This window comes from Rhinatrema bivittatum, chromosome 4 (assembly GCF_901001135.1).
Source record: "Rhinatrema bivittatum chromosome 4, aRhiBiv1.1, whole genome shotgun sequence".
Classification (NCBI taxonomy): domain Eukaryota; kingdom Metazoa; phylum Chordata; class Amphibia; order Gymnophiona; family Rhinatrematidae; genus Rhinatrema; species Rhinatrema bivittatum.
In genome coordinates this window covers 413,858,099-413,881,720 of record NC_042618.1, presented here as the reverse complement: position 1 = coordinate 413,881,720, position 23,622 = coordinate 413,858,099, and the positions used below count along the sequence as shown (strand labels likewise).

At 45.0% G+C, this 23,622-nt stretch overlaps 1 protein-coding gene across 5 annotated transcripts in view; it reads left to right on the top strand.

Moving 5' to 3' along the window:
• Positions 1–23,622, top strand: part of ARIH2 (ariadne RBR E3 ubiquitin protein ligase 2) — a 177,853-nt gene that overhangs the window by 124,439 nt on the left and 29,792 nt on the right. For all 5 annotated transcript variants that reach the window (XM_029601273.1, XM_029601272.1, XM_029601271.1 and 2 more), the window contains 4 exons: positions 4,851–4,960; positions 14,306–14,423; positions 15,203–15,253; positions 15,355–15,376. In XM_029601273.1, coding sequence (XP_029457133.1) covers positions 4,851–4,960; positions 14,306–14,423; positions 15,203–15,253; positions 15,355–15,376 — 301 coding nt within the window. The remainder of the gene's footprint in view (positions 1–4,850; positions 4,961–14,305; positions 14,424–15,202; positions 15,254–15,354; positions 15,377–23,622) is intronic.

Here is a 23,622-nt window from a genome sequence, read left to right as displayed (position 1 = left end):
TCTGATCTGGGTGGTATTATGACTGAGAAGATCTGGGAAATGTGTTATCAGCGCATATCCAGGTGTTCTATTTCAGCCACTTTGAAGGAAAATGGCTATAAACTTCTCTATAGATGGTACCGCACGCCGGATAGATTACACAGGATGTCCTTGCGCCTGAATGCTAACTGCTGGCGGTTGTGCGGCTCTATAGGCACCTTTTTTCATATGTGGTGGGAATGTCCTAGCGTTGCCCAGACTTGGGCTTACATCCAGGATTATATTCAGCATACCTTAAATCTCAAAATTCCTCTAACTCCCCAGCTTTGTTTATTACAGGTGGACTCCGGAGAGGGCAGCATCTGGGAGAGAGCTTTGGTGACGCAGGTGGCTTTAGCTACCAGATGTGAAATAGCGCTCTGGTGGAAAAGGGTTGAGACCCCTGCATTACGTGATGTCCTGAACAGATTAGATAAAGTGTATCTTATGTGTCATCTGACCGCTACTAGGCATGATCAGCTCCCTAAATTCCAGAAAGTGTGGGCTCCATACATAAAGGGGATCTTCAAGGACTGAAACTCCGGAAGCCTTCTTATTGTTGTTATAGAGGTTTTCGATATCACTGACACCATTTTCGGGGAGACGTACTCTCCTCTCTCTCTGACAATTTACTTATTCAACCATGTTTCACTTCTAGGTTTACCTTCTCCCTGGTGCAAGGCTTGGAAAGGTTTTAGGCGGGGTGGGTGGGGGGGAGGGAAGGGGGGGTAAGGGGGGCTGTGGTACTGAGGGGAAATAACCAAGAAGCATCCATTTAGTGTTCTCAAAGTTTTTATTGTCAATTTGTTACCACTTAGTTTGTACATTATAGTGTTGAGAGGGAATATGCTGTTGTTGTAACATGCTCATATTGTGCCACCCAGCGCTACGGCGGTGCGACACTGATCGGAGACGGTCTTTGAAGACACATATTGTCCTGTACTAGTGGCATTGAGTAATGTATGTTATCATGTCCATTGCTATCCTCTGTATTTGGGAAGCTATTCCCACTTATGTAAACAATTTGGTACTAATAAAAATATAAATTACAAAAAAAAAAAAAAAACCATCTGCATGCACAAGTAATATTGAATAATCCAAAATTACAATACAGTTTCATCAATATAACAATATCAAATACATGAAGACTGTTACTTTATTTAAATTGTTCCTATTAATTATATTCCAGTATTCCTGTTTGTCTGTCCAACAAAGGATCTCCTTGTTTCGCCTTTCAGTGAGGCTTCCTCAGGGACTAATATCTCACGTAGCAGATCATATCTCTTGAGACTTTTATTCTTATTCTTACACTGAAAAACACAAAACACAAATTTTTACCTCCAGTAACCGATCAACATTTTTCATCAGTATTCTATACAAGCGAATCTTCGCTTGTATAGAATACTGATCGGTTACTGGAGGTAAAAATTTGTGTTTTGGGTTTTTCAGTGTAAGAATAAGAATAAAAGTCTCAAGAGATATGATCTGCTACGTGAGATATTAGTCCCTGAGGAAGCCTCACTGAAAGGCGAAACAAGGAGATCCTTTGTTGGACAGACAAACAGGAATACTGGAATATAATTAATAGGAACAATTTAAATAAAGTAACAGTCTTCATGTATTTGATATTGTTATATTGATGAAACTGTATTGTAATTTTGGATTATTCAATATTACTTGTGCATGCAGATGGTTTTTAACATGGTTGATGTGTGATTGATGGATGAATGTGTGAGTTTAGATTTTAAATGTCTAGATAGGTGAATACTTTGTGTTTTCTAATAAATGATTGATTACAATTTTTGTATATGTGATCTCTCTGTGATGTGATATAGTTATGCAATATCAGAGAGTTTAACTAAAAAGGTATTACCCTCTGTAAAAATTACCTTAGTAGTTAGGATGGGTCATAAATTTGCCCAAGAGCAAACTTCTTCCATCACTGAGTTTGGAATACTTGAGGGTATATTTCAAGACAGGACTAGGCAAGATTCTTATTTCAGACAGAATGCTAAAATTGAAGAGGCAGATTCGCTACTTATTGGGCTTGAGGGTACCCAGGGCCTGGAAAGATTTTTAAGTCCTAGTTTCCGTAGTCTATGCTGGATCTGTTTCCTTGGGCATTTGATAACATGAGACCACTAGAGGGCTTTTCTGTCGCAGTGGTGTCCCTAGTCTGAGGATTTTGAGGTCAGGTTGCCCCTGTCTGGGGAAGCCCAATTGAGTCTCTCCTGGTGGCTCTCATTGGACAGTTTGTTGGAAATTCTGGTTTGGATAGTAATGACAATGGATGCCAGTCTATAGGACTAGGCACTCATTCAACAGGGTTAAGCGGTGCAAGGCCTATAGTTGGTGTCTGAACTCTAGTGATCCATTAATCATTTGGAAACTAGCATGATCAGGAAAGCCTAGAGTTCTTTCTTTGGCTAATCCAAAACAGGACAGTGAAGTATTCTCAGCCAGTGCGACAGCGGTGTTGTATATCTTCAGACAGGGAACACCAGGAGCCCGGAAATCTCCATGGAGGTCAAAATGTTGTTCCGCTGGGTGGCATCTCATGTGGTTGAGGTGGAGAAGGTGCAAGTGGATTTCCTGAGCAGGCATGCTCTGGACACCAGAGCCATGTCCCTAATCAAGGTAGCTTGGGGATGTGGGGGGGCGCGTCCCACAATAAGATCACTGATGGCAAGACTAAATTACAAAGCTCTGCCGTTCTTTAATAGAAGATGGGAGATGGGATTGGAAGGTCTCGATGCGCTTTTACAGCTGTGGCCCAAAGAATTCATGCCTTATGAGTTTCCTCCTTGGCCTCTGAGAGGCAGGGTAGTAAGCGCATAGATAAACATCAAGGGAAGATAATCCTGGCAGATCCAGAGAGGTCTAAGCAACCGTGGCTTGCGGATCTGGTGAATCTGAAGTTAGAGGATCCCTAGGACTAGTCATATTCCCAGAATGTTGAATCAAGGTCCAATTGGCTTGAAGTGAGTGCATCGTTTTTGTCTCGTGGCCTGAGTTTTGAGAGGAGAAGTTTACGAAGAGAAGATTTGGAGGAACTCATTACAACCTTGCTTCAAGCTAGGAAACCTCAATTTCCCTTGCATACAAACAAGTTTAAAAGATGTTTGAGGATTGGTGACAGGATGCAAGTAATACTCCGCTTGAGGCCTCTCTTCTGCAGATTCTTTACTTTTTTCAAAGAGGATTACAAAAAGGCTAGTCCTGAAGATGCAAGTTGCAATTTTGGCCTGTGTCAGAAGGAAAGTGCGGGAGTTACTACCCTTGAGAGAAACATGGGGTGTCCTGCACGGAACGGCAGATACCATAAGAATCTAGCTGGACAGATTGGATGGGCCATCTGCTGTCATTACTATTTTACTATGTATATGTTACTATGACTTTGATCTCTCATCCAGAATGTAGTAAGATTTCGCAAGAGAGTACTATGCTTGCATCCCCCAATTTGGCGGGTGGTGCCGTCATAGAATCTTTATTTGATTTTGAGGGACTTATATAACTCCCTTTTCAAGTCCTTGGACGTCATTGAATGACCTTACCCTGAAGATGATCTTTTTGATTACTTTTCATTCAGCAAGGTGTATTTCAGCACTACAGGCCTTGTTGTACAGGAATCCTTTTCCCTCTGTTTTTGGTGGATGGGGTTTCTGTTAATAACAGTATCATCTTTTTAAATGAAGATGATTTTTCATTCCACTTGATTCAAACTGGGGAGTTGCCTGCTTTTAGGATGTTGAAATCTTCTTCTCCCCATGCCAGGGAGCTTCATGTTTTGGAAATGTGCAGGCCTCTCCTGAGGTATTAAAGATCACAAACAGTTTTCACAAGCCAGATCATCTGTTTGTTTTATTCAGTGGTCACAACAAGCAGGAGAAATCCATCTATTGCCAAATGGATTAAGGAGGTGATGGCTTTGGTCTTCAGCTCATTCCACTAAAACCGAGGCTGTGTCTTAGGCAGTTGGTATCACCACAGGAGTTCTGCAAGGAGGCGACTTGGATTTTTTTGCGCACTTTTAACAAGCATTGTAGGACTCCATACTCAACAGTGTTTGATGAGAGTGTGCTGCAAATGGGTCTTTAGGGTTCCCACCCAGTTTAGGGAAGCTTTAATAAATCCCATTTGTCTGGACTGATATGGGGGATGATAAATGAAAAATTGGTTCATACCTGCTAATTTTCTTTCCTTGAGTCCCACAGATCAATCCATAATCTCTTCCTTGATTTCTGTTGGCCGCTCTTTCCACTGTCTTAAAAGGTCAGATGATTGTTTTGTTTGGTGTTCAAATTCCTTTTGTTGGAGGCGGTGTTCTCCAGCTGGAATTGTGATTGGCGATGCTTTACCTTTTCCCTGCTCGAACATAAGGAGGGCTAATGTGTTTGTTCTTAATTTGGTTACAGGGTATACTGAGCACCTGCAAGTGGCACACACTTTTCTGTACCAGTGTATAGTAAAGCTTTTTTTTTTCCTCTGTCTCCATCTGCTGGTAGGGGAGAAAAACCCATTCATCTGGACTGATCTGTGGGGCAAGGAAAGAAAATTAGCAGGTAAGAACCAATTTTTCCTTATAGAGAGGTCCTCAAAGTTTCTATATTCCTTTTTTTTTTTTTTTTTGTTAAATTCTCAATAAAATAAAAATATATATCATTGTCACTTTTCTTTGCTTTTTAAATTTTTATCTGTTATGGACTAGACAACCCAAGCAAGTCCGGTCAGATTTTCCTAATTAACTATATAGTTTAACTTTGACTTGCTCATAAAATTAACTACAAATTTCTTTGACATACTGATGACCACCTTCCTCCATCTGTTCATAGAGCCACTATCAGCTCCAGCTGTGTCCCGGTGCAGACTGCCCGATGGTTATCCAGGTACAGGAGCCTAAAGCTCGCCGAGTTCAGTGCAATCGCTGCAATGAAGTGTTCTGGTAAGGAAAGGCAATGGGTAAGGATATGAGGAACCGAAGGTAGCCAGATATATCTGATCCAGGCTGCTTCCCTCTTTTACAGTTTTCTCAACCCCTTGCACGCTACTACTACAATCATTTACCACAAAAAGTGATTTTTAAAGAACTTTCTAGAAAACTTTACCTTAACAATTCTGAAAAATCAGAACTTTCAAACTTTGAAAAAATGACCACCATCAGCAGCGTGAATCTAAAGCCCATTGCATGGCAAAAGGTTCTTAGATTGAGGTTAGGCACTAGGATAACTGATACCACCTTGAGTAAAGAAGGCTTGATACTTCAGTAGTGTTTTAACTATTTTTTTTAAAAGTGATTTTGAATTTTGTTGCTCCTTTTTGTTGATTATAGATATTTTTTCTAGTGCTGCCATGAGTGGTTGGCGCTCTTTGACACACACAAATCACACTGTTAAAGTACTTTTTATAATCTTTACTTGTCCCCTTGCCATTTTCAATACTTTGGACATATTTTTATTTATTTGATTTATATTTTGCTTTTCAACACTTCAGAGTGGATTACAATTAGGTACTATAGGTATTTCCCTATCCTCAAAGAGCTCACAATCTAAGTTTGTACCTGAGGCAAGGGGGAGGGTAAAGTGGCTTGCCCAAGGCCACAAGGAGCAGCAGTGGGATTTGAACCCTGGTTCATAGCCTGCTGCTCTAACTACTAGGCTACTCCTGATTTGCTCAGTAAATACTATTCAGAGCCTGTTACCAAAGGTAGCCAAGTTATAGTGGCCACAGGACCTCAGAACACTAGTTTTCAGGCTCACTAGTTTAGTTGGTACTTGTTTCTAAGATTCTGCTTTTTTAAAAATCAGTTTTACATTGCTGTTTGGCTTTGAATGTGAGATGACGGGTCTCACATAACACCGTGGTGTCCAGGCATCATACTGCTCACTTCTAGGATGGAGCACTGGGTCACCCCTCCAGGGGCAACTGCCTTTAACTATCTTTTAAGATTGTGATATTCTTAGCAAACTAGTGTCTTGAGACAAATGGGAAAACCTGACAAAATGAGATTTTCAATATTTTTCGTTTTCTTATGTATTTGTTATATTTAAAAGTGTTTGGCAACAGTAGACTTTACGGAATCTCAATTTACTTTCTCCCTACTTGCTGTTAAATCTCTGATATGAAAGGTTAGACAACAGTAAACCTGCAGTTAAACTCTACACGGCCTACCAAAAGCAGCACATATTCAGCTCGAGCAAGCATTAAATCACACCAGGTGGAGCCTGTTTGTAAGCAGTAAGTCAGGCTTCTCCTAGGACAAGCATGATGGTAGTCCTCACACATGGGTGTCATCAGATGGAGCCCGGCACAGAAAATTTATGTCAAAATTTCTAGAACTTTGGGTACACTGAGCATGCCCTGCATGCCCTATACCACGCTTCCATACGGGGGTCCTTCTTTAGTGTCTTTTTTTTTTCCGCTGAGTTTTTCCCTTGCAGTTACTGAGCTCGTGTTTTGTTTGTTTATTTTATTTATTTTTATCATGTTTGGAAAACTTTCCACCGATCGTTTTCAGATTTTTCCTGTGTGCGGGTCCCTCTCGGTTCCCCTGTATTCTAGTCAGGTTTTACGGTGGTTTGGTAAGCTTTTTTCCCCTGTACGTACCCGATCAGTCCAGACTCCTGGGTTCATACATCTGTGCCAGCAGGCGGAGACAGAGAAAGTAAAACTGCCACGGCTTTAACTATGCTGATGCCCCCTGCAGTTTCTCAGTATTTCTCTGTCTCCCAGCAGGACAGGACGGATGCTTGAACCCTGCAGTTTTGGTTTAGGATTTGGTAGTTGTTTTTTCTTTTAAATTTTGAGAGCCTTCCTCCCAGGGGGTCGTGGTTGCTGGTACAGAACCCCTACTCTAACTGGTTGAGGTGGGGGGGGGGCTGGGGGTTGGTGACCCTTTTGTACGCCCCCATCCCGTAAATGTGAGGTGCACATCCGGTGGTCCGGATCCCTCCCTGCCACGTGTTGGGCTCCAAAATTAGTTTTCTCACTTATTTCTCTCTTTGGTTAATTGCTGAATTGAGCTGGACAGCTCTCTTCAGCGCAAGAGAGGAGGTTTTCAGTGAGACTGCTGTTAGAGCAGTAAAGTTTAAAAAAAAGGTTAAGGATCCGGTAGACAGGAACAGGTAGGAGCTGTGTCTAGTCTCTCCCCCCCTGGAGTTATTTGCCTACCCAAGGTAGACTCCACGGTCTCTGCCATAACAAAACAGATCACTATCCCGGTTACAGGAGCGACTGCGCTGAAGGATGTTCAGGATTGCAAACTCGAGATTCAGCTCAAAAGGATTTTTGAGGTCGCTGCCCTCAGTCTTCGCGTGGCTGTTTGTTCCAGCCTCATGCAGAGGGCATGCTTACGCTGGGTACAGCGCACTCAAGAAGAGCAGACACGGACAAGCAAGCGGCTCGCACAGACTGATTAGAATCGGCAATAGCCTTTGTAGCCGACGCATTGTATGACGTAGTCCGGACGTCCTCCTGGGTGATGGGCTCGGCAGTAGCAGCTCGGCGCATGTTGTGGCTTCGTAACTGGTCGGCAGATATTTCTTCTAAGTCCAGGTTGTCATCCTTGCCTTTTAAAGGTCGGCTGCTGTTTGGGGAGGAATTGGATCAAATTGTGCAACAGTTGGCGGGTACTAAGGCGCCTCGCTTGCCAGAAGACAGAACCCGGGCTAGACGCAGTTTTCCACCTTGGTTGCATTTTCGTGACAATCGCAGGTTTCGGCAACAGCGCCCTACTGGGGCGCCGGCGCAGAGGGGTTCCTCGGCAAGAGGACATTCCTGGGGACAGCCCTTTCGAAGGGGCCGTAGACCCTTCAGGAATCCCGGTAATACAGCTCCCTCCGGTCCCAAGTCTACCCAATGAAAGAAGGCCGGTCCACTCCACCGATCCTTTTGTAGGAGGTCGGCTGGCATTGTTTTACGGGGAGTGGGCCGAGATCACGCAGGACCAGTGGGTTCTAGGGGTGTTAAAAGACGGCTACGCCTTAGATTTTGCAAGGCCCATCTGCGACTTGTTCCTAGTTTCCTCGTGCGGCTCACTGCAGAAGCGCAGAGTGGTGCGGGAGACTCTGCACAGGTTGCAGCGGTTGGGGGCCATGATACCGGTGCCTCCGGAGGAGATTCGAACCGGGAGGTATTCAATCTACTTTGTGGTCCCGAAGAAAGAGGGAACCTTTCGTCCCATCCTCGATTTGAAAGGAGTGAATGTAGCGTTGCAAGTTCCTTGTTTCTGGATGGAGACCCTGCACTCAGTGATAGCAGCGGTACACTCCCAGGAGTTCCTGGCATCATTGGATCTGACGGAAACATATCTTCATATCCCTATTTTTTCAGGCACATCAGCGCTATCTGCGGTTCATGGTCCTGGGACAGCACTTCCAGTTTCAGGCATTCCCCTTCGGCTTGGCAACGGCACCTCGCGTCGTCACCAAGGTCATGGTGGTCATAGCGGCGGCCTTACGTCAGCAGGGAGTTCTAGTCCATTCCTGTCTGGACGATTGGCTCATTCGGGCGAAGTCGGAAGCCAGTTGTCAGGCTTGGTGTTTGGCAAAGGGGACTCCGGTCTTGTGTGCTTCGGTAGCACAAGTGTTATCTTTCTTACAGGACGGGTTGGTTAAAGGTCTAGCTCTCAATTCTCTTAGAGTCCAGGTGGCAGCGTTGTCCTCTTTGAGGGGAACCATGGATGGCTATTGCTTGTCCTCTCATCCGCATGTGGTACGCTTTATACAAGGGGGGCAAGAATTTGCGTCTCCCTGTGCGGAAGGTTTGTCCTCCTTGGAACCTCAACCTGGTCCTTCGGGGTTTATTGAGTCTCCTTTCGAACCCATTTGGAGGGCTATGATGAAGGATGTAACCTTGAAGGTGATTTTCTGAGTAGCCATCTGTTCTGCAAGGCGTATTTCAGAGTTGCAGGCCTTGTCTTGTCGGAATCCTTTCCTTCAGATATCGGATAGGGGTGTGTCTTTATGGACAGTTCCATCTTTTCTACCGAAAGTAATTTCTTCCTTTCATGTTAATCAGTCAGTGGAACTGCCGGCTTTTTCGGATTTATCTGATTCAGAGCCACGTGCGCGGGAGCTTCGGCCTCTCGATGTCTGCAGAGCGTTGCTTCGCTATCTTAAAGTCACAAATGGTTTTAGGTGCTCTGACCATCTTTTTGTGCTATGGAGTGGTCTGAAGAAGGGCCTTCAAGCTTCCAAAACCACTATTGCTAGATGGCTTAAGGAAGCTATTGGCTCAGCTTACATTCTCAAAGATAAACCAGTACTGGAGGGTTTGAGGGCTCATTCCACCCGGTCTGTCGGCTTCTTGGGCAGAGGCTCACTTGGTTTCACCACAAGAGATTTGTAGGGCAGCAACTTGGAAGTCGCTACATACTTTTGCAAGGCATTATCGCCTAGATGTGGCAGATCGGGAGTCTCGGTCTTTTGGCGAAAGTGTATTGCGCGCGGGACTCTCCAGGTCCCACCCGGTCTAGGAAGCTTTGGTACATCCCAGGAATCTGGACTGATCTGGTACGTACAGGGAAAAGAAAATTCGGTTCTTACCTGATAATTTTCGTTCCTGTAGTACCAAGGTCAGTCCAGAGTCCCGCCCAGGGATTAAGACAGTTGGAGAGTCGTCCGCTTTCCTATTGGTTCCTTGTTATCAGAGACAAATTTTTGTTCATTGTTCAGAAGTTTATAATTCAATAGGGTTTTTTTTATGATGTTTGGTATTCAGCTTTGGTACAGATTAATACTGAGAAACTGCAGGGGGGCATCAGCATAGTTAAAGCAGTGGCAGTTTTACTTTCTCTGTCTCTGCCTGCTGGCACAGATGTATGAACCCAGGAGTCTGGGCTGATCCTTGGTACTACAGGAATGAAAATTATCAGGTAAGAACCAAATTTTCTTTTTTTTTTTGTTTCCGTTCCCCTCCTTGGTGGTGGTGCCTTGGTGACCACTGGCATCTATCGCCCGCTGTCTCCATTGTCGTTTTTGCCCCTTAAGTTTGTATCGTCATTACCTCGGGTTTTCGGCAGTGCCCAAGGACTCTGTGCATCCTCTACCTGGGGGCATTGCATGACATCCGGGGGTGCTGCTTGTGCGACCAAATGACCCCGAAGGGACTTCGCACTTGACTCGAAGATGGAGAAACTCTTCGGAGCGAGAAATTTTGAGCCATTGACATTGGCAACTGTGGCATCAACACTGAAGGACCATGCAGCCACACCGAGCCATCTATGTCTGCAGGGCTGTACGCTCCATTAATGCCGCCGGTGGACAGGGGCTCCGGGTACTGGCCCCTGTCTGTCTCTTCCAGGCCGAGACATCGGGTTCTTCATCTTCGACCTTGGCACCGGGGAAAGACTGGTCCGAGCACCGAGGGAAGCCAAGGAAGAATCAGCACCAGTCCCCTTTGATGCACAGTGCAGGGCTCGGGTCGGTGCCGGCACTTGCCATATTGTCCCTGAAGCGACCCTGCATCGAGAGGTGCCTATCCTCCATTGGTGCCAGGGGTCTGCGACGGTCTCCACCAGTCCTGGTGTCAGTTGCCGATCCACCTTGGGGCTCCAATCTCTCCTGCCTCCCAGTCCATTTTGGCATGGGCAGCTTTTGAGCAGGAGTTGGAGCACAGAGTCCGGCTGGCGGTCTATCGGGCGCTACGGGGCATTGAGTCAGTAGCTCAGACGGCACCGGTGCCTGCGCTTTCCCTGTTGGAACCGCTACTGGAGCGTCTGCATGTGCTCATTGGGGTGTTACTGATCCAGCTGGCAGGCACCAATGCTTATGTGATAACATAACGTTCTGCTGGCAAATAAGCTTTTTATGCAGACATTGAAGTGTCAAGCCATTCAAAACTACAAAGAAATCAAAAAGTGGCTGCTTGCTTTGTTTTACAATAAAATGAACACAACTGAAAGAGACTACAGGATCTTGATCCGTGACCTCCCGAATCAATAAGGAGCATTTCCCGAATTGCATTATTCAAGTTGCAAAAAGTTTAAACTATATGTCAAGAAGGGTATCGCAGTTAAGCATAATACTTACTATTTTTTTATGCTGTGCTTTCAAGGCTGACGCAAGTAACTTCTAGGATGCAAATTGCCACCGGCATTCAATATTATAGCAATCTACCTGCTGAAGAAACCACAATTATAAATGCTGTCGTTGGCGCCAAAAATGTCAATCAGTATGTATAGGGCGGAGTCAGCAGGTCACATATCTACATAGAGTACATTGTAATGTGTATTGAATGTTTCCCCTGTCTGGACGATTGGCTGATCAAGAGCACCTCTCAGGCGGGTACATATCTGTCCTTGTACTTGACCATCCGGGTGTTGGAATCACTAAGGTTCGTCATTAATTAACCAAAGTCCCATCTCATCCCATCACCTCAATTGGACTTCATAGGATCTCTGCTAGACACGGCTCAGACAAAAGCCTTTCTTCCGCGCTCCAGGGCAGTCACTTTGGCGTCCATAGCGGAGGTGATGCAACAGAGCCAGCAGGTATCAGCGCGACATATGTTGAGGCTGTTGGGCCACATGGCTCCCTTGGCACGTTTACACATGCGCAGAGCTCAATGGACCTTGAGGTCACAGTGGTGCCAGGCCACCCAGGACCTCCAGGCTTGCATCCGCATCACTCCATCTTTCCAGGCTCTCTCGAATTTGGAGCAGGGAATATCTTTCAAAACTCCACTTACCCAAATTGTCCTTACCATAGATAAATCCACCCTGGGGCGGGGTGCTCATGTTTATGGGCTCCGTATCCAGGGTCTGTGGTCTGCCCAGGAAGCACAATGTCAAATCAACTTCCTGATGCTCCGGGCGATCAGATACACTCTATGGGCTTTCAGAGATTGGCGGTCTAATAAAGTTGTCCTGATCCAGACAGACAACTAAGTATTTAAGTGGTATGTCAACAAGCAGGGAGGCATGGGGTCATACCTCAAGTGTCAGGAATTGGTCCATATCTGGGCCTGAGCTCTCTCCCATGGGATGGGGCTCCAGGCCATGTAACTGGCCAGAATGGAGAACGTAATAGCGGACAAACTGAGTCGAGCCTTCAGGCCCCATGAGTGGTCACTGGACCCCAAGGGGTTGTGAGTCTGCTCTTCTGCCTCTAGGGGAACCCAGACGTGGACTTGTTCGCATCCCCCTGCAACAGGAAGGTGACTACAGCGAACCAGCCTCGGATGCCTTTGCTTGCCATTGGGGCAAGGGTCTTTTGTACATGTATTCTCCGCTTCCTCAAGTAACAAAGGCTCTCCTCATAGCCCCTCATTGGCCGAGACAGGTCTGGTTTCCACTCCTCTGGGAGTTGTCCCTCCAGAAACCGATCAGTCTGGGGGCTTCCCCAGATCTCATCACGCAGGATCAGAGCAGGCTGTGGCATCCCAAACTCCAGATGCTGTCACTCACAACCTGGATGTTGAGAGATTAATCCTGCAGTTGCTTGATCTTTCAGAGGATGTGTCTTGGGTCCTGGCAATTTCTAGAAAGCCTTCTACTAGAAAGTCCTATGGAATGAAGTGGAGGAGGTTTTCCATGTGATGTGAGCAGAAGGCCCTAGATCATTTTTCCTGCCCCACACAAAAACTGCTTGATTACCTTCCGCACCTATCTGAGACTGGCCTAAAAACCAACTCCGTTGGAGTTCATCTTAGTGGAGTTGGCGCATACCACCACGGTGTAGATGGTAAGCCCATCTCTGTACAGCGTATAGTTGTATGTTTCATGCGGGGCCTGTTTCAATTAAAACCTCTCCTAAGGTCTCCCGCTGTATCTTTGGACTTCAGTGTGGTGTTAGCTCACCAGATGAAAGTTCCTTTTGAACTGTTTGTGCACCTGTGACCCGAAGTACCTGACCTGGAAGGTCATATTTTTGGTGGTGGTCATTTCATTGCGCAGGGTCAGCGAGCTCCAGGCCTTAGTGACTTATCCTCCTTATACCAAGTTTTTTCACGATAGGGTGGTCTTGAGCACACACCCTAAATTCCTGCCTACGGTGGTGATGGATTTCCATCTTAACCAGTCAATCTTCCTGCCAACATTCTTTCCTAGGCCCCATTTGCACCAGACGAACGAGCACTGCACGCTTTGGATTGCAAGAGAGCCTTAGCCTTCTACCTAGAGTTACACAGAAGCCACCTAACTTTTAATTTCTTTTGACAGAAATAGTTTGGGAGTTTCTATTGCCAAACAGACACTATCCAATTGGCTAGCAGATTGCATCTCCTTCTGTTATGCCCAGGTGGGACTGCATCTTGGGGGTCATGTCAAGGCTCATTCTTTCAGAGCCATGGCAACGTCTGTGGCCCACTTGCAAGCAGTTCCCATGGAGGAGATCTACAAGATTGCGATGTGGAGTTCCCTCCACACGTTCGCATCACACTATTGTCTGGATAGGGATGACCGACAAGACATTAGGTTCAGGCAGTCTGTCCTCAGGAATCTCTTTGAGGTTTAGAACCCAACTCACTGCCTAGGGCCCATTGTTTGGGTTCAGGCTGTCTCCCCTTCTGTTATCAACAGCACTGTGATTGTTGTGTCTGGCACCTGGTTGGTGCAAGTTGGGGAACAGCCAATAGCAGTGGTTCTCAACCCTGTCCTGGGGGACCCCCCCCCCCCCCCAGCCATTTGGGTTTTCAGGATATCCACAATGAATATGCATGAGAGAAAATTTGCATACACTGCCTCCATAACACACACATTTTCTCTCATGCATATTCATTGTGGATATCCTGAAAACCCGACTGGCTGGGGGGGTCCCCAGGACAGGGTTGAGAACCACTGGCCTATAGCTAGGGATTCACCCATGTGTATGAGGACTACCATCCTGCTTGTCCTAGGAGAAAGCAGTCGCTTACCTGTAACAGGTTTTCTCCTAGGATAGTAGGATGTTAGTCTCACAAAACCTGCCCGCCACCCCACAGAGTTGTTTCTCCTATTTATTATTTTGTCGTAATTTTTTGTTACAAGACTAAAGAGGGACCCCGCATGGACATGTGGTATAGGGCATGCAGGGCATGCTCAGTGTGCCTAGTCAAAGTTCTAAAAACTTTGACATAAGTTTTCCATGCTGGGCTCCATCCAGTGATGTCACCCATGTATGAGGACTAACATCCTGCTGTTCTAGGAGAACACCTGTATAGGTAAGCAACTCTGCTTTCCAGCATTCTACTTGGTGTTAACTGACACATGAACTTCAGGACCTGTAGTTGATGCTTTAATTGTTGGAAATGCTGAAGCATTAATGTAATCTGAGCGACAATATATATATTTTTTTATGTTTTCTCTATAAAGTTTCAAATGTCGTCAGATGTACCATGCCCCAACAGACTGTGCCACTATCCGGAAGTGGCTGACAAAGTGTGCAGACGACTCAGAAACTGCAAACTATATTAGTGCGCACACTAAAGATGTAAGCACCTCCTGTATAATTGTCTGTGGAAGGGTGGGGTCCAGGGTGCATTTTGGGGGGGGGGGGTAAGGCAGGGCTCCTTTGTTTTGCTTTTTATGGATTAATTTTGTTATATCATAGTTTAGTACTTGAAAAGTAGTACAATGTTCAGAAATGAAACTTTGCTGGCAGGTGCCTAGCTCCTGGCACAATGTCTTAGTGCCTCTTAAAGTCTTTCACTGCCAGTATATAAAGGCTTGAACACCTGTAGTTCTGCGGCTGGTTATAGCAATTTTTCATTTCAGTCTCCCTCTTTTTTTTTTTTTTTTTTTTTTTAAATCTGTAATCTAGTAAAAAGCAAGCACAGAATAAGCAAATCCACTTCTCATAAAACAAACATGGATTAATTTAAGTCTCTTAGCAGTGCTGCTTATGCTGCTGCAGCTATGAAATTCTATGAAATCACCCTCTAGGGCTATAAAGTGGTGGATGCCCTATAAATGGAATCCTAGAGTTACTCTAGCTTAGCCTAGGACCTATGTGGCAAGTCATTGCTTACCACAGTTGGGACTAGTTATCTCATATTCATTGTCACCTCGTTATTTAAATGATCAAATACTGGTCTAACCCCTTAAATTTCTTTCCCCCCCCACCCCCTGCCACCTGCTGATTTGAAATATGTAGTCAAGTGTTATCAGCAGATTTTTGCATGCTCTGTAGATATTAGGGAAACAAAAAGCAATTTTCTTTTATTGATAGAAAATGCTGGATGTGACTGACAAGTGGTTCTGTTTTCATAGTGTCCCAAGTGCAATATCTGTATTGAGAAGAACGGAGGATGCAATCACATGGTGAGTACTACCCTGGGCAGCTCACTTTTTCTTTGCTCTTGTTCGTCGGCTGAAAAGGCTAATAAAAAAAGTTACTCATTTCTCATCTTTTTCTCTTACAGCAATGCTCCAAATGCAAACATGGTAAGTCGATGACCTGCAATGTGTTTTTATTGTTTGTTTATTTGTTTTTTTTATATCTGAGCCAAAAACTGAGTCTGTTTTTCTTGGCTTGTGGTAGTTTCCCAAAATGAATTCCTTTGATTGTAGAACAGTGATGCAGAATGAGCTGACCTTCCTGTGACTCGACAATTAAAGTATTTCATTAAATTATGTCTGCTTTCTGCTTGACTAATTTGTTCATCTGCTCAGCAGTAGTACTACCACATTGGTGCCTTCTGTTGCAGTCGCCTCGCTCAGCTTCCAAGAGAAGCTAGAACTCTGTAATAGTGTAGTATAGTCTATCCCAAATGTAAGGTGGGTCCCATTAGTGGGCCATCAGAAAACGTGCAAGTTGTAACATAACACACCATAAAGAAAATCCAAAGTAAAAAACAGGAGAGCTAGGCTAATTTGTTTTGTTAAACAGTTCATCAGCCTTATTATCAATTATCTGTATAGTGCAGATCAGATATATGCAGTACTGTACAGAGGCACATAAAGGAAGGTCCCTATTCCTTGGAGCGTACAGTCTAGTCAAGATTGACAGACATAATACATTAAAAAAAAGGTTTTGAAATAAGGTAGCAAAGGCGTTATGCTAAAAAAAAAAAAAAACCCAACCCCCCCCCCCCCCGATACATTCTAAAGCAAATATTGAGAATTTTGCACAGCAGTGGAAATCTGTCACAGAGACCTTTGAATTGTTCACATGCTCCACCTGCTACTCTAGTCTACCTTCTGCTTATAACAATATTGCACCAAAGCAAGAAATATGAGCAAGAGAAGTCAATGTGCACCATGATTCTAAAAAAGAACTGATATAAGGGAGTTACATAGGGCTAAGAGGAGCTGGAGAAATGAAAAAGAGCCAAAAGAGAGATATACAGTATATGGAGTTGTTAAATATAGAATACTTTGTCATGGGGTAAAAAAAGAATACTATACTAAGGAATTAGCATCCTCAATTAGTTGCCAAATACAACTATTTTCTCTAGTGAAATAGTTAACCTCAAGACCAACAGACAATAATGCTGAACTTCCAGATTGTGAAAGCATAGCTACCTATTTTGTGAATAAAATAGACTCAGTACAAAGGCAGATAGGCAGCTCATTACAACAAAATGAAAGTTTAATTGAGAATCACAGAGGGTAGTGGTCACAGTTTAGATTGCTGGCATTGAGAGAGGTCAATAATATTGTTGCAGGACTGAAGAAAGTATTTTCTCTATTAGATCCTTGCCTGCTTATAATTATAAAGAATATTAAAGATCAAGCTTTTGAGATCATTAAAAAGTTAATTGCGCTGTCTTAGAAGATAGGGTAACTAGTATTTTGAAGCAAGCAACAATTTGCCCAGTATTGAAAGATATTAATAAGGGAACAAGTGGGTGTGTATGAGAGTGTTTATGAGAGGGTTGAGTGTGTGTTGTGTGTGTATGAGAGAGTAAGAGGGTGCGTGTATGAGTGGGTTAGAGTGTGTGGGTTTCTGTGAGAGATTGTGCCTGTGCCTGTATTTATGTGTGAGAGGGGTTACAATTTTTTGCACTCTCCTCCAATCCACAACAATCTTAGGATGACTACAAATCTATAGTTCCCAGATATGGAGAGCAAGAGATTTTTTTATCCTTATTAGTTTTAATTATTAGTTGTGATGTGTCATTTTGAAATATTTTATTAGTGTTGGTAATGCTATTCACCATCTGTTTTGATTCATATAATTTTTTAGTATGGTTTACTATTCTGATTGAGTTATAATTCTTGATTGTATTGTTTTGAGGAATAGTGATATGCTGCTTTTCTATTATTGCACTGCATACAGAATCTGGCTTGTTGTGGTTTCCAGTTCAGTTCTTGTCTGCATATGTGTATGTGTGTTTTAGTGTGGGTGAGAGAGAGATAGGAAGCATGTGTGTGGGTGAGAGAGAGAGAGGAAGCGTGTGTGTGGGTGAGAGAGATCCAAGACAGGCTAGCCGATCTCCCCTGCAGAGGTGAAAACCTCTTCGGGAATTAAGTCCAGGATGTGGTAGCGCAATTGAAGGACCATCATGACACCCTTCAACAGCCGAAGCGACCCATCAAATCAGTTTTCTGGAGCTTCGAGCGATGCGGTATGCCCTTTATTAGGGATGTGAATCGTGTCCTCGATCGTCTTAACGATCGATTTCGGCTGGGAGGGGGAGGGAATCGTATTGTTGCCGTTTGGGGGGGTAAAATATCGTGAAAAATCGTGAAAAATCGTGAAAAATCTAAAAATCTAAAAATCGCAAAACCGGCACATTAAAACCCCCTAAAACCCACCCCCGACCCTTTAAATTAAATCCCCCACCCTCCCGAACCCCCCCAAAATGAGTTAAATAACCTGCGGGTCCAGCAGCGGTCCGGAACGGCAGCGGTCCGGAACGGGCTCCTGCTCCTCAATCTTGTTGTCTTCAGCCGGCGCCATTTTCCAAAATGGCGGCGAAAAATGGCGGCGGCCATAGACGAACACGATTGGACGGCAGGAGGTCCTTCCGGACCCCCGCTGGACTTTTGGCAAGTCTCGTGGGGGTCAGGAGGCCCCCCACAAGCTGGCCAAAAGTTCCTGGAGGTCCAGCGGGGGTCAGGGAGCGATTTCCCGCCGCGAATCGTTTTCGTACGGAAAATGGCGCCGGCAGGAGATCGACTGCAGGAGGTCGTTCAGCGAGGGTTCCGGCGCCTCGCTGAACGACCTCCTGCAGTCGATCTCCTGCCGGCGCCATTTTCCGTACGAAAACGATTCGCGGCGGGAAATCGCTCCCTGACCCCCGCTGGACCTCCAGGAACTTTTGGCCAGCTTGTGGGGGGCCTCCTGACCCCCACGAGACTTGCCAAAAGTCCAGCGGGGGTCCGGAAGGACCTCCTGCCGTCCAATCGTGTTCGTCTATGGCCGCCGCCATTTTTCGCCGCCATTTTGGAAAATGGCGCCGGCTGAAGACAACAAGATTGAGGAGCAGGAGCCCGTTCCGGACCGCTGCCGTTCCGGACCGCTGCTGGACCCGCAGGTTATTTAACTCATTTGGGGGGGGTTCGGGAGGGTGGGGGATTTAATTTAAAGGGTCGGGGGTGGGTTTTAGGGGGTTTTAGTGTGCCGGCTCACGATTCTAACGATTTATAACGATAAATCGTTAGAATCTCTATTGTATTGTGTTCCATAACGGTTTAAGACGATATTAAAATTATCGGACGATAATTTTAATCGTCCTAAAACGATTCACATCCCTACCCTTTATGCATTTCAGGATTGCCTCTCTAATAAAGTTGTCCTGATTCAAACAGACAACCAAGTTGCAGTGTGGTACCTGAACAAACAGGGAGGGGGCACAGGCTCTTATCTGCTTTGCCAGGAGGTGGCGCAGATTTGGGCCTGGGCCCTGCGGCATTCCATTCTTCTGCAAGCCACTTATCTAGCGGGAACACAGAATGCACTGGCGGACCGCCTCAGCCGACGTTTCCAGCCCCACAAATGGTCTCTGGATCCCTCGGTTGCGAAAAGAATCTTCCACCGGTGGGGTCATCCGACCATCGACCTTTTGTGTCCAGTCAGAACCACAAAGTGGAAAACTTCTGCTCCCTGCACAGGAACAGGCATGCACCAGCCAGGGATGCCTTTGCCTGTCCCTGGAACAAAGGCCTGCTTTATGCGTATCCTCCGATTCCACTAATAAGCAAGACTCTCGTGAAGCTACAACAGGACCGGGGCTTAAGGATCCTCATAGCCCCGTATTGGCCGCGTCAAATTTGGTTTCCCATACTTCGCGCCCTTTCTGTCCAGGACCCGGGCACATCGCCCAACCTCATAACACAGAATCACGGCAAACTATGCTACCCGAACCTCCAGACCCTGTCTCGGACAGCCTGGATGTTGAAAGGTTGATTCTACAACCACTCAATCTTTCTAGTAACGTCCTAGTAGCTTCACGGAAGCCTTCCATGCGGAAATCCTACCGCTCTAAATGGAAGAGATTTACCTTGTGGTGCACTCAGAAGGGCTTGGATCCCTTTTCTTGCCCCACATCGAGTCTGTTAGATTATTTCTGGCACCTCTCGGAATCTTTCATCTATCCGAGTGCACCTTATTGCCATCTCTGCTTACCATCAAGGAATAGGGGATGCCCCAATAACTGCTCAACCCCTGGTGAGTCACTTCATAAGAGGCTTATTACTGCTTAAGCCTCCTCTACGGCCACCAATCGTGGCATGGGTCCTCAGTGTGGTACTTGCACAGCTCATGCACACTCCTTTTGAGCCCTTGCATTCCTGCAAACTCAGATACCTTACATGGAAAGTACTTTTCCTAGTAGCCATCACGTCTGCTCGCAGGGTAAGTGTGTTACAGGCCCTTGACCTATTCACCCTACACAAGGTTCCTCCATGACTGGATGGTTCTCCGCACTCACCCTAAATTCCTTCCTAAGGTGATAACTGATTTCCATTTAAATCAGTCCATAGTCTTGCCTACTTTCTTTCCAAGACCTCACGCTCATCAGGTGAGCGAGCTCTCCACACCTTGGACTGTAAGCGTGCTCTTGCGTTTTACTTAGACCGCACTACAGCCCACAGGAAGTCCACCCAACTCTTTGTATCTTTTGATACGAACAAACTTGGGAATGTGGTGGGCAAGCAAACACTGTCAAACTGGTTGGCAGACTGCATAGCATTCTGTTACCAACAAGCAAGCCTTCCACTGCAGGGACGAGTGAAGGCACACTCAGTCAGAGAAATGGCAACGTCAGTAGCACACTACCGTTCAGTACCGATTACTGACATCTACAGAGCTGCAACATGGAGCTCTCTCACACCTTCGCAGCTCACTACTGCCTGGACAAGGCTGGGTGACAGGATTCCGTCTTTGGCCAGTGTAGAAACCCAACTCGTCCTACCTCGACCCGCTGTGAATTTCAGGCTGCCTTATCCTTGCCAACAGCACCCCAGTTGTTGTGCCTGTTGCACATGTTTGGTGCTGCTTGGCCTCATACGTATGACTCAGCCTGTAGCTTGCTACAGGCTGAGGACTACCATCCTGCTTGTCCTGGAGGAAAACAGAGTTGCTTACCTGTAACAGGTGTTCTCCCAGGACAGCAGGATGTTAGTCCTACGAAACCCGCCCGCCACCCCACGGAGTTGGGTTCACGTATGTTTTATTTTATTTTTCGCGCGTACTTTTGCAGGGTTAGTGGCATGCTGGGCATGCTCAGTGTGCCAGTCAAAGTTCTAGAAACTTTGACAAAAGTTTTCCATGACAGGGCTCCATCTGATAATGTCACCCATATGTGAGGACTAACATCCTGCTGTCCTGGGAGAACACCTGTTACAGGTAAGCAACTTTGCTTTGCGGTTTTTCTGTTCTTGGTGAAGGTTGATTCTATGTGTGTGACCAAGGTGAGCTATTTTTACTAGCATGTAGGCATTTGTATCAATATTATTTGTCATGTTTTCTCAATAGGACATGTATTGGTGGTAAATTGTTTTTTCATAAGGAGGGCTATTGCGCATGGTAGGAGAGAGTGTTTATGTTGCTATTACTGAGATGACACCAGAAATACCTTTTTAGTATGGTAAATTGAACGTGGAATGTACTAGTTCTGTTCTGCACCTGCTGTTGGGTGGGGTCAGGGCGGTTTCTGTAGATATAGAGTATATGTTTACATCTAGCTCCATGGCAATCATGTGTTCAGTTTGCCACGCATGTGAGAACCATCTGTCCTGTGTGTCCTGACAGAAAAAAGGTTGAGAACCTCTGGCCTAGGGTACCTCATACCCTTCCGTATCCATGGGTTCTGGGATGGGGGAGGTGTCAGTTTTTAAAAATATACATAGAAACATAGAAATGACAGCAGAAAAAGACCAAACGGCCCATCCAGTCTGCCCAGCAAGTTCCCACACTTATTTTCTCATACTTATCTGTTTCACCGACTTCCACGTTCAGGGCCCTAATGGGTAACTGCTTGATTCGAGTTTCCTGCCATTCCCTGCCGTTGATGCAGAGAGTAATGTTAGAGTTGCATCCAAGATGAAGCATAAGTCTTAATGGTTAAGAGTAGTAACTGCCGCATAAAGCAAGTTACCCTGATGCTTGTTTACCCAGACTGCACATGTTGGATGCCTTGTTGGATGTTGTCTGAATGTAAATCCTATTTTCCATATTTCCCCCTGCTGTTGAAGCAGAGAGCAATGCTGTTTGAATGCATAAAGTGAAGTATCAGGCTTAATTGGTTTAGGGTAGTAACTACCGCAACAAGCAAGCTACCCCCACGCTTATTTGTTTACCCAGACTGTGCAGTTCAGTCCTTGTTGGTTGTTGCCTGAATGCAAATCCTCTTTTCCACATTTCCCCTTGCCGTTGAAGCAGAGAGGAATGTTGGAGTTGCATTAACCATGTGAAGGCTTATTGAGTAAAGGTAGTAATCATCAGGTAGTAGCCACCATTCCAGCAAGCCACCCCCATGGTTTTTCTCTTCATTCCCATCCTCTAGCCTTTATGGATCCACAGTATTTATCCCATGCCTCTTTGAAATCCTTCACAGTTTTAGTCTTCGCCACTTCCTCCGGAAGGGAACTCCTGGCATCCACCACCCTCTCCATGAAGAAATACTTCCTGACATTGGTCATATGGGGGTGGGGTTATGGATGGGGTTGGATTTTAGTGCATACTTATTTAATTATGACATTTATAAATCCTGCACCTCAAGTTCTCTAACTCTATGCATCCACTGAAATTCCCCCAAACAATGGAGCTTGGATGTTTCCCTTACAGCTCATCATACTAAAAGATATTTTCAAATTCTGGTGTCACCTCACAGTAACAGCAGCACAAACACCTTCCACTACCACCAAACAATGGAGCTTGGATGTTTCCCTTACAGCTCATCATACTAAAAGATATTTTCAAATTCTGGTGTCAACTCACAGTAACAGCAGCACAAACACCTTCCACTACCAGACACATTGTGAACTAACACAAAACCCCACAAAAAAAGACACTCAAAATCTATACTGCAATCCCATCGTAACATAACAGTAATAACACCAAGGACTCAAACAACAAAAACCCTACCTGTGAATAAGCATGGGTAAATATTACACTGGGTCCTAGGATAACAATACACCACCTACTGAGGAAACAAAACAAACCCAATTCCTATAGATCCCTATACAGACACTACATGCTAGCAGAATCTCTCATCATGGTCACACTCGCAGAGCAGAGACAGACCCTCACCAAATACAGAATACAAAATAAAGGAGCACAAATTAGAAAAAACTGAAATGGAAACCCCAAGAAGCCAGACTCTGTATTAACAATGGAAAAACAGAACCACCATTCCTCATAAAACAAATAAAATCAAGAAACATAAAGCATCAGTTATAATAGTAAAACCACACTAATAAAAGAATACTTTAAAACTACTGATAAATAGAATTTCTATTAATTAAAATCATATACATTTTTTTATAATTTCCCAAACACCAATAAAATATTTCAAAACAGCACATATATCAAATAATACACAATAATTAATACTAATAAGGATTTTAAAAAGCCCCTGCTGTCCATACATGGGAGCTCTTGATTTCCAGTCACCCTGATATTGTTGAGGATTAGGAGGTTATCCTCTCTCTCTCACACATACTCACATGTCCATTCTCTCTCACACATACACTGTCGCATACATACACATTCATGCTCTTATACCCAACCATAACCTCTCACTCTCACAGACACTGACACACTCTCAGGCTGTAAGATACTCTCTCCCCCTCCACACACACCCCTCCCACACACACACTTTTACTCCCCTGGATTTTCTCATACACACTCATGCTCTCACTGGCTCCCTCAGAGCCTCTCTCATTCCTCTGCTGCCAGTGTCACTGCTGCCACGTGGCTATTGGGGAGGTGCTGATTGCTGCTACTGGCACTGAAGCCCATTCTGCTGCCTCCTCTGTGCAGGCCCCATGGGCTTCCAGTTCCTCCATGCTGATCTCGTATATTGTGAGATCCACATAGAGAAAGTGCTACTCTTGTACATTCCCAAAGATTACATGTGCCAATCAGTAAAAAGTAATTTTTATTTTTTTTTTTTTACATCTGCTGTCTGATCTTAGTTTTCTAATCTGTTGGTCACAGGCTTTTTTTCCCACCTTCCCTTTCTTATTTTTTTGCCAATTCCTTATTGCCTTTTTTTCTATTTCTTTTCTCTCCATCTGTC